Here is a 12886-nt window from a genome sequence, read left to right on the forward strand (position 1 = left end):
AGAGTGCAGAGGAGATTTACCAGGATGCTGCCTGGTTTGGAGGGTAGGTCTTATGAGGAAAGGTTGAGGGAGCTAGGGCTGTTCTCTCTGGAGCGGAGGAGGCTGAGGGGAGACTTAATAGAGGTTTATAAAATGATGAAGGGGATAGATAGAGTGAACGTTCAAAGACTATTTCCTCGGGTGGATGGAGCTATTACAAGGGGGCATAACTATAGGGTTCATGGTGGGAGATACAGAAAGGATATCAGAGGTAGGTTCTTTACGCAGAGAGTGGTTGGGGTGTGGAATGGACTGCCTGCAGTGATAGTGGAGTCAGACACTTTAGGAACATTTAAGCGGTTATTGGATAGGCATATGGAGCACACCAGGATGATAGGGAGTGGGATAGCTTGATCTTGGTTTCAGATAAAGCTCGGCACAACATCGTGGGCCGAAGGGCCTGTTCTGTGCTGTACTGTTCTATGTTCTATGTTCTTAATCAGGGAGTTCATATTCTACAGGCCCACCTCAATTGCCTGATTAAAGTCGTTACAGTGGTGCACAGATATCTGAGTCAGATTTTTTAAAATTCATTGGTGGGATATAGGTGTCGCTGGCTGGGCCAGTATTTATTGCCCGTCCTTAGTTGCCCTTGGAGGGCAGTTGAGAGTTAATCACATTATTGTGGCTCTGGAGTTACATGTAGGCCAGACCAGGTAAGGACGGCAGATTTCCTTGCGTAATGGACATTAGTGATCCAGATGGGTTTTTCCGACAATCGACAATAGTTTCATGGTCATCAGTAGATTCTTAATTCCAGATAATTTTTTACTGAAATCAAATTCCACCATCTGCTGTGGCAGGATTCGAATCCGTGTCCCCAGAACGTTTGCTGAGTTTCTAGATTAATAGTCTAGCGATAATACCACTAGGCTATCGCCTCCCCATGATGTACACTTATTGGTTCAGGGACAACACTTGAATGCTTTACAAATGCACAGGTGATGTCTAACACCTGTTTCTGGAGCTCTTCCCCATCAGAGCCATGACGTTTTATGAGATCAAAGTCTTATATAAACATGCAGGAAGCATAACTTTGAAATGCAGCTGCCTTGCATCTGCCCTGTTGTCCGATCAGCCTCAAACTTACCACATATAGGGAGGGCATCAGGACTGAAAATCTCTGGGTTTATATGGATTGTTTTTCTCTAAGCAAAGCTGTACCGCAGAGAAGTAAAACATTCTTCATCACGAAGGATGAAGCTAGCTTTTTAGTTTTCTTCTCCCGGTTCCCTGGAACCTAGCTGGAACCAGCCAATCAGAAACAATTTAAATACAAAATCAAGCTCTGACATTTTGGTTTTTTTTTAGAAAAAGTCTGCTTGGAAAGTACCACACTTTGTGATATAGACCTGATATAATCCAATATTTCCTCTGTTACTTTCTGTGCTGAGCCTAATCTCAGATTAATGTTGTGAATTTATAGAATCGTAGAATCCCTACAGTGCAGAAGGAGGCCATTTGGCCCATCGAGTCTGCACCGACTCTCCAAAACAGCATCCCACCCAGGCCCTATCCCCACATATTCACCCCATCAATCCCCCTAACCCACGCACCTTGGGACACTAAGGGACAATTTAGCATGCCCAATCCACCTAACCTGCGCATATTTGGAATATGGGAGGAAACTGGAGCACCTGGAGGAAAACCATGCAGACACATGTGTTGGGGGCATGCCCCTTTAGGAGAATGGGTCATATGACCCAGGATTCGAGCTCCACCCTAGGTTTTGCTACCCTGGGTGGAGCTTGCCCCTTCGTCAGGTGGAGTGGAGAAATGCTCACAAACAGGGCATACTGACGAAGGGGCAGTGCTCCGAAAGCTCGTGGCATTTGCTATCAAATAAACCTGTTGGACTTTAACCTGGTGTTGTTAAACTTCTTACTGTGCTTACCCCAGCCCAATGCCGGCATCTCCACATCAGGTGCTTGCCTAGCCAGTCTAGTGCTGACTGTGCTAGGATAAAGACGTGTTAACAAACTGTTCCAGTTAGTTTGCTACCACTGACCTCGTGGTTTATTATTAGTCACAATACCGGACCACAAACACAATAACCTGGAGAATGTGCAAACTCCACAGATGGTCACCAGAGACTGGAATTGAACCCGGGCCCCTGGCGCTGTGAGGCAGCAATGCTAACCACTATGCCACCCAATTCTTCGCGATTGTAAAGATTCTTTGTGATTGTAAAGGTTTCAGTGCAATAGTTCACCCTGAGCACTTTTTCCTCCGCAGTGGAAGATTCGGAAGGGAAGATTAAGTTGTACTGCAAAGGAGCTGATGCGGTGATCTATGAGAGACTTTGTCCCAGCTGTCTCCACAAGGAGTGTACTCAAACAGCACTCGATGTAAGGCTGCTCATTTTTTCCCCATGTTCTGACTATCCGAATCTTTGAGGATTGTGAATGCACTTTGGCATCATTCAGAAATGTAGCAGTCTCTAGAATTGTTCAGAGATCAGGAGACGTGGAAATGGTCTTTTGTTTTTAAGCTTTTCTTTTGATATTGTTCCGTTTCTCAAGTTATCATTTCAACGATCCTCAGTCTTCTAAATGTTACGTTGACGATAGCTAATTCAGCTTCCATGTGTTGTACAGGGAATTGAGGATTCACAGGTTGAGAACCGTCTGGTCGCATTGAGCTGATAAATTGATTTGATCTTTTCTGGCGCGCCCTTTACTCTGGAGGTCATTAGATTTGTTTACCAGGCTGATTCCTGGGATGGCAGGTCAGTCATATGAGGAGAGACAAAGTTGGTTCGGATTATATTCACTGGAGTTTAGAAGAGTGGGAGGGGATCTCAGAGAAACTTATAAAATTCTAACAGCATTACACAGAGTAAATTCAGAAAGAATGTTCCCGATGGTGGGGGAGTCCAGAACTAGGGGTCATAGTTTGAGGATAAGGGGTAAACCCTCTAGGACTGAGGTGAGGAGAAATTTCTTCACCCAGAGGTTGGTGAATGTGTGGAATTCACTGCCACAGAAAGCAGTTGAGGCCAAAACGTTGTCTGATTTCAAGAAGAAATTAGATATAGCTCTTGGGGCTAAAGGGATCAAGGGATATAGGGGGGAATTTGGGATCAGCCATGATCAAAATGAATGGCAGAGCAGGCTCAGAGGGCCGAATGGCCTACTCCTAGAAACTCATCGTTTCTATGTTTCTATGTAACAGGACTTCCCAAGCAGGAATATGCATGTGATCAGAACATTCACAAAGGATAATCACAGCAATGCTGCCAACTTAGTGACCCCATTACAGTAACCTCTTGTATTGCAGTCTTCAGTGAATAGTTAGTGATGTTGGGAGTCTCTGTCACGTGGCAATTATAAATGTTTGGGTACCCACTAGAAGCATTTTGATCACATCATCACTGATAAGTCACTAGTTCAGTCTAGAAATTTTTGGTCCTGATTTTAAGTGGGGAAATCATAGATCATAGAATCATACAGTGCAGAAGGAGGCCATTCGGCCCATCGAGTCTACACTGACTACAATCCCCCCCCCCCCCCCACCCCCAGGCCCTATCCTCATAACCCCATGCATTTACCCTAGCTAGTCCCCCTGACACTAAGGGACAATTTAGCATGGCTAAACCACCTAACCTGCACATCTTTGGTTTGTGGGAGGAAACCGGAGCACCCAGGGGAAACCCACGCAGATACGGGGAGAATGTGCAAACTCCACACTGGCAGTGACCCAAGCCGGGAATTGAACTCGGGTCCCTGGCGCTGTGAGGCAGCAGTGCTAACCAGTGCTAAATGGTGCGGAGGGGGGAGGACAATGGACAAGATACCTACAAGCCCTGAAACAGGCAACGAATCCAGGAGGCCGGCAACACGGCAGCCCACATTTATGGCTGGTCCAAACCCATCTTCCTGGTGAGAGGGTGAGAGTGGGAATTCAATGGCAAGAGGAGTGGGGTATATTTAAAACACAACCTCCCCTTCTGTCCTTTGGTGTTTTCCTCACCTTCTCATATCAGGACACAGCAAGGAAGCAACAGGACCGGGGAGGATGAGTGACTGCCGTCATTTTAACTGCAGCTGCAGCCAGATTTCTGCCAGGCAGGGTGAGTTAAAATCAGAACCATTATTACAACGCAGGCAGTCCATCACAATTCAATTAAAGGTTTACAAGATTATAACGGTCTCGGACAGTCATAATCTTTTTCCCAGGGTCGAAGGGTCAATTATTCGGGGACATAGGCTGAAAGTGAGAGGGGGAAAGTTGAGAAAGAGGTGTAAGGGGCAAGTTTTTCACACAGAGGGTGGTGAATGCTTGGAATGTGCTGGCCAGAGGAGGTGGTGGAAGCAGATTCTATATCAACGTTCAAGAGGCATCTGGATAGATACATGAATAGGCAGAGAATAGAGGGATATGGACCATGTCGAGGCAAGAAAATATTAGATTAGAGAGGCATCTGTGTCAGCACAGACTTGGTGGGCCGAAGGGCCTGTTCCTGTGCTGTACTGTTCTTTGTTCTTTTGTAAATTGGGGATTTAAGATTGATAATATCCAAGAAGCCATATATCAACCGTTGTAACACAACCAGAATGCTCATGTACAGTAACTCTCTAAGATAAATATCTACATGATTTGTCTCTAATTCTCATGTGGGGATAAGGCAGGAAGATGGAGTTGAGAATTATATCAGGTCCCTCATGATCTTATTGAATGGCGGAGCAGACTCAATGTGCCAAATGGCCTACTTCTGCTCGGGGGAGGAGGTGCTCCTACGTCTTATGGTCGTACGGTCTTATTTCTAATTTCCTTTTTCTCCTTATGTGGCTCAATGTCAAATCAAGTCATTTAGTACGTCAGTGAAGCACTTTGGCATGTTTCACTTTGCTGAAGATGCTATTGAAGTGCAAGTTGATCATTTTTGGTCCATATTCATTGGGACAAAATTTGTGCAAACAGCCCTTCCATCTGAAAGTGACTTAATCTAATTAACACTTGAATTTTTGCATGTAGAATTTCAAAATTATTCTATACCACCGCCAATGCTATTGTGGAAAGGTACTTTCTCTAAAAATAATGGCTTTTAAAGTTTATTTATTAGTGTCATAAGTAGGCTGACATTAACACTGCAATGAAGTTACTGTGAAAATCCCCTAGTCGCCACACTCCGGCGCCTGTTTGGGTCCACTGAGGGAGAATTTAGCATGGCCAATGCATCTAACCAGCACATCTTTTGGACTGTGGGAAGGAACCGGAGCACTCGGAAGAAACCCACGCAGACACGGGGAGAGCGTGCAGACTCTGCACAGACAGTGACCCAAGCTGGGAATCAAACCCAGGTCCCTGGCACTGTGAGGCAGCAGTGTTTTTGCATCTTGGTAAGATCGAGACCCTGTGCTGGATTTGGTCCGACCTTCACTGTCTCTGCCAGAGAGCCCAGAAATATTTGGGAATCTGGCGCAAGAGGGATGCGGCTGCCAAATCCAATCAAGTGAGAGTAAGCTCCCAAAAAATAGGTGAGATGGACTTGCCACTGGATTACGGGGCAGGAAGCCCACACTGTCTAATGGAGATGGCACCATACAGACAGCCCTGTGATACAGCTGTAAGTTGGCACACATCGGTTTCAGTGTAGCATGGTATTCCTGTGCAGTGCTGATCCCCTCCTCGAGGGTGAGGGAGCACAAGGTGAATGATTCCCATTGGGCCACTGCCTCTTCCTTTCTTTAAAGGCAGCTTCCAAAGTGTCCACTTCTTGGAGACTCGGTTTAGATTTTTTAATTTATTCCTGAGACATGGGCATCGCTGGCTGGCCAGCATTTATTGCCCATCCCTAGTTGCCCTTGGAGGGCAGTTGAGAGTCAAACACATTGCTGTAGCTCTGGAGTCACATGTAGGCCAGACCGGGTAAGGACGCAGGTTTCCTTCCCTCAAGGACATTAGTGAACCAGGTGGGTTTTTCCTGACAATCGACAATGGTTTCATGGTCATCAGTAGATTTTTAATTTCAGATATATTTCTTTTATTGAATTCAAATTCCACCATCTGCCATGGTGGGATTCGAACCCGGGTCCCCAGAAAATTAGCTGAGTTTCTGGATTAATAATCTATGGATAATACCACTATGCCATCACCTAATGAGTGGCCCCCTCTGTCCCTCGGCCATGAACTGCCCCTTTAATGTTTGGAGCCAATACTTTGGATTCATGCCCTTTCTGCCTCGGCCTCCACCCTTCAGAGTTAAAGGGTACCAAGTTCCAACACGAAAGAAAAGTTCTCCAAAAGCAATCCACCCCATTGTGACTCAATCTCATGTTAGTCCACATACTCAATTCAAATTACATTTGCATTATATTGAGCATAGCAATGAGCTTTGCACTGTTGATCTTGGGGTTAGTTTCCCGCTTTGTTACCTTCCCGCTGCTGACTTGATCGCTTGCCGTTTTCCCAACGCTGGGAATCTAACACATGGGACGGGATTTTCCGGCTGCGCTCGCCCCAAAACTGGAAAATCCTGCCTGAGGTCAATGGACCTTTCCTCCCGCATGATTCTCCGTGCCGACCCGCCGTCTTTCCTGCTCCCCATAAAATCCAGCTTCCCAATGTGGGAAGCTAAACCATACGCTGCACTACATCGTGTTTGCCCTGTTACGTGTGTTACACAATGGGGATTGGATTGTAGCCATTTTCAGCACTGATCCAATCACCAACGTGCAGTATGATCATGTGATTTATGGTCATATCGTTGCAGTGCTAAGGTAATGAGTTGTAGATCTTCTTGCACTTGGCAGTGTATAATGGGAGCATAACATCAGCAATGTGAGTGAGGCCCCAAAATAAGTGATTTGTCCATTTGTCCCACCAGTATGAGGCAATAATTGGCTCCAGTGGAAATTAACTTTGAAGGCGGCAGTTTAATCAAAGTGCTGGAAGTAATGATTAACACAAACTCGGCTATCAAACAGAACGCCGTACCAACAGAAACGTTCGGAGCTTAAAATAGGTCCTCAATTCAGGAGAGAGAATTAAAATCATTGAGTAAATCTTGGACTCTCTGGAGTGTGCTACTTCCTTTCATTCCACCAACCACTTTTATGCTGAATTTCATGAATTAAAGTTGTAACCCTTGTCAAGTGTAAAGGACCCGGGCAAATTTTGAATTAATGCATCTTGACGCTGATCGCATTATAACATCATGTAATCCAGTTATTGAATCAAGGTGGGGTAATGCTGTCACACTGATGGGTAACAAATCATTCTGACTATTGATTGGTTCCAGACAGATCAGTGATCTAATCACCTGACCTGACTTTATGTGGCGGGGTGACAGTGGTTAGCACTGCTGCCTCACAATGCCAGGGACTCGGGTTCAATTCCCGGCTTGGGTCACTGTCTGTGCAGAGTCCGCACGTTCTCCCCGTGTCTGTGTGGGTTTCCTCCCACAGTCTGAAAGATGTGCTGGTTAGGTGCATTGGCCATGCTAAATTCTCCCTCCGTGTACCCGAACAGGCGCCGGAGTGTGGCGACTAGGGGATTTTCACAGTAACTTCATTGCAGTGTTAATGTAAGTTTACTTGCGACACTAATAAATAAACTTAAGCTTAAAAAACTTAAACCTGTGGCTGATTTGAAAGCTTCATTCTTCCATTTTTTAGATGAACTTACACTGGCCATTTAGAAAAGAAATGTAATGTTTGTGCAAAGGTTTCAAGTGAAGGACTTAATAACACCAGCGAGTCAGAGTCATCCCTCGTCCATCAACCCTGAGAACAAATCAAAGCTTCAATATTGATATGACTGGGAAGACTGCAGCTGAGTGAGCAGGTTATCAGTTCTTGGTTGAGCTAAGAGATGAAACCCTCCGTTATTCTAGAGTAATCTGACTGGGAGCAAGGCAAGGAGTGACATCGCCAATGGATCCTGCTGTCAGCTGATCTGGGCCAACACTGACTGAGATATGGTGGCACAGTGGTTAGCACTGTTGCTTCTCAGCGACAGGGAGCTAGGTTCAATTCCAGCCTCAGGTCACTGTCTGTGTGGAGTTTGCACATTCTCCCTGTGTTTGCGTGCGTTTCCTCTGGATGTACTGGTTTCCGTCCAAAGATGTGTGGATTAGGTGGATTGGTCATGCTAAATTGCCCCTCAGTGTCAGGGAGACTAGCTAGGGTAAATGCATGGGGCTATGGGGATAGGGCCTGGGTGGGATTGTGGTCGGTGTAGATTCGATGGGCTGAATGGGCTCCTTCTGCACTGTAGGATTCTAAGATTCCGTCCACCCTGCTGTTCCCACTGAGGGAGGATGTGTGACAACTCAAGCTAGCAGACTCTTATAAACATAGAAACAAGGAAAACTTTCTGGCGCAGAAGGGAGGCCAATCAGCCCGTCATGCCTCTGCTGGCCCTGCTCTTAAAATAAGATGTGGAGATGCCGGCGTTGGACTGGGGTAAACACAGTAAGAGTTTTAACAACACCAGGTTAAAGTCCAACAGGTTTATTTGGTAGCAAATGCCATTAGCTTTTGGAGCGCTGCTCCTTCGTCAGATGGAGTGGAAATCTGCTCTCAAACAGTGCACAGCGACACAAAATCAAGTTACAGAATACTAATTAGAATGCGAATCTCTACAGCCTACAGTATTCTCTACAGTATTCTGTAACTTGATTTTGTGTCTCTGTGCCCTGTTTGAGAGCAGATTTCCACTCCATCTGACGAAGGAGCAGTGCTCCGAAAGCTAATGGCATTTGCTACCAAATAAACCTGTGGGACTTTAACCTGGTGTTGTTAAAACTCGTACTTAAAATAAGAGGCAGAATAGCATTAAAACCTTTCCATTATCGAAACTCATTATTTTCAAACGATTAAAGTAAGATTTAAAAGATATTTTCCCTAATTCTGAAGATCACTAAGACCTAACTTTCCAACTGCCTTTCTCCCTGATGCACGGTAAATGTTTCTCATTAAAAATGGCTCATCACAAATATTAGAAATGTCATATTAGAAAGCGCGTCTCTTGCTTATGAAAAATGTTTGAGGCAGGCAGCAGAGGGAGTAGTGTATCTTCAATAATCTTTTCACACATAAATTGTGGTGTAAATCAATGCTTGCTTGAAGGTAAGCTTCATTTGCCAGGACTTGTGTTTTGTTATCCCTCCTGCAGTATTTTGCTGCGGAAACATTGCGGACGCTGTGCCTGGCATACAAAGAGGTGGACGAGAGCTACTTCAAAGACTGGAACCAAAGGCACCACAAGGCTAGCGTCGTTCTTCAGAATCGCGGGACGCTGCTCGAAGAGCTGTACGAAGAAATCGAAACGGATCTGGTGGTAAGGTCTCACCTTTATTAGATAGAGATGTGTCTAAAAGCGGTGTTTCCAAATCAAACTGTTATCTGCCCAGTAATAATGAGTATTGCCCCTAGACTGCGTACCTGCCACCTTTAGGCACCATTATTTACCTGCAGCTGATGTGACACTCTCACGTGAGTTAAGCATCACCAGGATAGTCTCACCATTCAGGCCTTCAGCAATGCAGAGAGAATTCAGGGCCCCGTTGGAATGTGCAACCATACCAATTGGATGCATACTTGTATAGAGGCACGGTGGCACAGTGGTTAGCACAGCTGCCTCACAGCACTAGGGACCTGGGTTCCATTCCCGGCTTGGGTCACTGTCTGTGCGGAGTCTGCACATTCTCCCCGTGACTGCAAGGGTTTCCTCTGGGTGCTCCAGTTTCCTCCCACAGTTCAAAGGTTAGGTGGGTTGGACATGGTAAATTGCCTCTTACTGTCCCAAGATGTGTAGGTTAGGGGGGATTGGCGGAGTAAGTATGTGGGGTTATGGGGATAGGGATCTGGGTAAGATATTTTGTCGGAGAGTTGGTGCAGGCTCCTTCTGCATTGTAGGGATTCTATGATGTTCTATGATGATAATGATTCTACTAGTATGTCATCTGAATATTAATGGTGACAGGCTGTTCTCTGAGTTACACCCCCTCTCACTGACAAAATCACTGGCAAAATAACTCTGTAACCTCCACCAGCCTGATGCCCCTCTGAAAAATTGTCCAATTCTGGCTTCTTGTCCATTTCCCGCTGGGATGGAATCAATGGGAAATCCCATTGACAGCGGCGGGACTAGGAGATCCTGCCACTGGTGCGCTACCTCCCACCCCGAGAGAAACAGCACGGAGAATTCAGAAAATCACTGCGATATGTGGGAGTAACTGTAGTGTAGGTGTAAGTGTATTTAACATCAATTTCTCACCATTTATTGAACTGATAAAGATGAATTGGTTTAAACAATCCAATTTGTAGTGTTGTCATGTGGAGTCTGTCAGGCCCATTGTAGCCGCTAAAACAAGAACAAAGAACAAAGAAAATTCCAGCACAGGAACAGGCCCTTTGGCCCTCCAAGCCTGCACCAACCATGCTGCCCGACTTAACTAAAACCCTCTACCTTTCCAGGGACCATATCATGTATTTATTTCCAAACCATAGAACCATAGGCCGAATGGCCTCTTTCTGTACTGTAGGGTTTCTATGATTTCTATGATTTCTTTCTATGTATTTGTCAAGACGCCCCTTAAACGTCACTATCGTATCTGCTTCCACTACCTCCCCCGGCAGCGAGTTCCAGGCACCCACCATGCTGCCCGACTTAACTAAAACCCTCTACCCTTCCAGGGACCATATCATGTATTTGTCAAGACGCCCCTTAAAAGTCACTATCGTATCTGCTTCCACTACCTCCCCCGGCAGCGGGTTCCAGGCACCAACCACCCTCAGGGTAAAAAACTTGCCTCGTACATCTCCTTTAAATCTTGCTCCTCACACCTTAAACCTATGCCCCCTAGTAATTGACTCTTCAACTCTAGGAAAAAGCTTCTGACTATCCACTCTGTCCCTGCCCCTCATAATCTTGTAGACTTCTATCAGGTTGCCCCTCAACCTCTGTCGTTCCAGTGAGAACAAACCAAGTTTCTCCAACCTCTCCTCATAGCTAATGTCCTCCACACCAGGTAACATCCTGGTAAATCTTTTCTGTACCCTCTCCAAAGCCTCCACATCCTTCTGGTAGTGTGGCGACCAGAATTGAACACTATATTCCAAGTGCAGTCTAACTAAGGTTCTATAAAGCTGCAACATGACTTACCAATTTTTAAACTCAATGTCCTGACCAATGAAGGCAAGCATGCCGTATGCCTTCTTGACTACCTTCTCCACCTGCATTGCCACTTTCAGTGACCTGTGTACCTGTACACCCAGATCCCTCTGCCTATCAATACTCTTAAGGGTTCTGCCATTTACTATATAACAAAGCAGATAGGTGGGAAAATCTCTCTTAAATCTATTGCTGAATATTTCCACCATTTTCAGTTTTAATTTGAGATTTCCAGTATCTTCCGTATTCCACGTTTCATTTAATGTAATAACAAAGGGGACTTTTTTACGATGTGTAATCTTGATAATTTCCTCCCTTGCTCTAAAGCTGAAGTTAAAGTTTATTTATTAGTCACAAGTAGGCTTACATTAACACTGCAATGAAGCTACTGTGAAAATCCACTAGTTGCCACAGTCTGGCGCCTGTTCGGGTACACGGAGGGAGAATTTAGCATGGCCAATGCACCTAACCAGCATGTCTTTCAGACTGTGGGAGGAAACTGGAGCACCCGGAGGAAACCCACGCAGACACGGGAAGAACATGGGGGGGAGGCGATGGCTAGTGGTATTATCGCTAGACTATTAATCCAGAAACTCAGCCAATGTTCTGGGGACCCGGGTTCGATTCTCGCCACGGCAGATGGTGGAATTTGAATTCAATAAAAAAAATCTGGAATTAAGAATCTACTGATGACCATGAAACCATCGTCGATTATCGGAAAAACCCATCTGGTTCACTAATGTCCTTTAGAGAAGGAAATCTGCCTGGTCTGGCCTACATGTGACTCCAGAGCCACAGCAAAGCAGTTGTTAACTGCCCTCTGAAATGGCCGAGCAAACCATTCGGTTCAAGGGCAAATAGGGATGGGCAACAAATGCTGGCCCAGCCACTGATGCCCATGTCCCATGAATGAATTTAAAAAAAACATGCACACTCATCACAGACAACGACCCAAGCTGGGAATCGAACCTGGGTCCCTGGCGCTGTGAGACTAACCACTGTGCTACTGTGCCGCCCCACTCTCCTACTCTTAGCTATAAGTTCTGGTTTGTCACCCAAGTGATGGTTATTCACTTGTGATCCTTGACAATGGAAGCTGGACTTTTACTTGTAGGTGGGAGAAAAGCAGAGGCGAGGGAATAATGGGGTCTCCCTTAGTCCCAGCTGATTTTAAGCGCAGGACATGAGTAATGGTTTTACACTCATTCTTGGTGAGTGCCAGCCAGACTGAGGGGCTCTCTGAGGGTGGGGAGAGCAGGGTTTTAGTATAAGGTCACAGCTGGGAAATGGAGAAGGGGGGAGGAAAGGATTGAAGGCCAGGGTTGGAGATCCTGAGGCATTGGAGGTTGAAGGGGGTGCATGGGGGGGGGGGGGGGGGGGGGGGTAGATGGTGCTGAGGAGAGTGGACTGCAGGCCTCATACGGGAGATCAGAAGCCTCATGAGATGGTTGGCATCAGAAGAGTCATTGGGGTGTCCAACCATGGTGATTGTAGAGTTGGTGAAGCAGGCAAGTTGGATCCAACAGATAAAACAAAAGGTACCTCCAGAATCCTCTCTTTCCTTTAGCTGGCAAAGTAAATTGTGGATGAAAATGAAGCTGCCAGCCTCATTTGAATATTTAAATTGCCAGTTGGCATTCTGAAGGCATATTGATTGGCCACCTTTCAATCAACCTTCATTAAAACTGGAAATGGGCAGGTTGGAATTCGGGTTCAGATTTTAACA

At 45.8% G+C, this 12886-nt stretch overlaps 1 protein-coding gene across 2 annotated transcripts in view; it reads left to right on the forward strand.

Moving 5' to 3' along the window:
• The window catches only part of LOC144479546 (phospholipid-transporting ATPase IC-like), a 115164-nt gene that overhangs the window by 70671 nt on the left and 31607 nt on the right, over positions 1-12886 (forward strand). For both annotated transcript variants that reach the window (XM_078198370.1, XM_078198372.1), the window contains 2 exons: positions 2275-2387; positions 9160-9324. In XM_078198370.1, coding sequence (XP_078054496.1) covers positions 2275-2387; positions 9160-9324 — 278 coding nt within the window. The remainder of the gene's footprint in view (positions 1-2274; positions 2388-9159; positions 9325-12886) is intronic.

Source organism: Mustelus asterias, chromosome 26 (assembly GCF_964213995.1).
Source record: "Mustelus asterias chromosome 26, sMusAst1.hap1.1, whole genome shotgun sequence".
NCBI classification, from domain to species: Eukaryota; Metazoa; Chordata; class Chondrichthyes; order Carcharhiniformes; family Triakidae; genus Mustelus; species Mustelus asterias.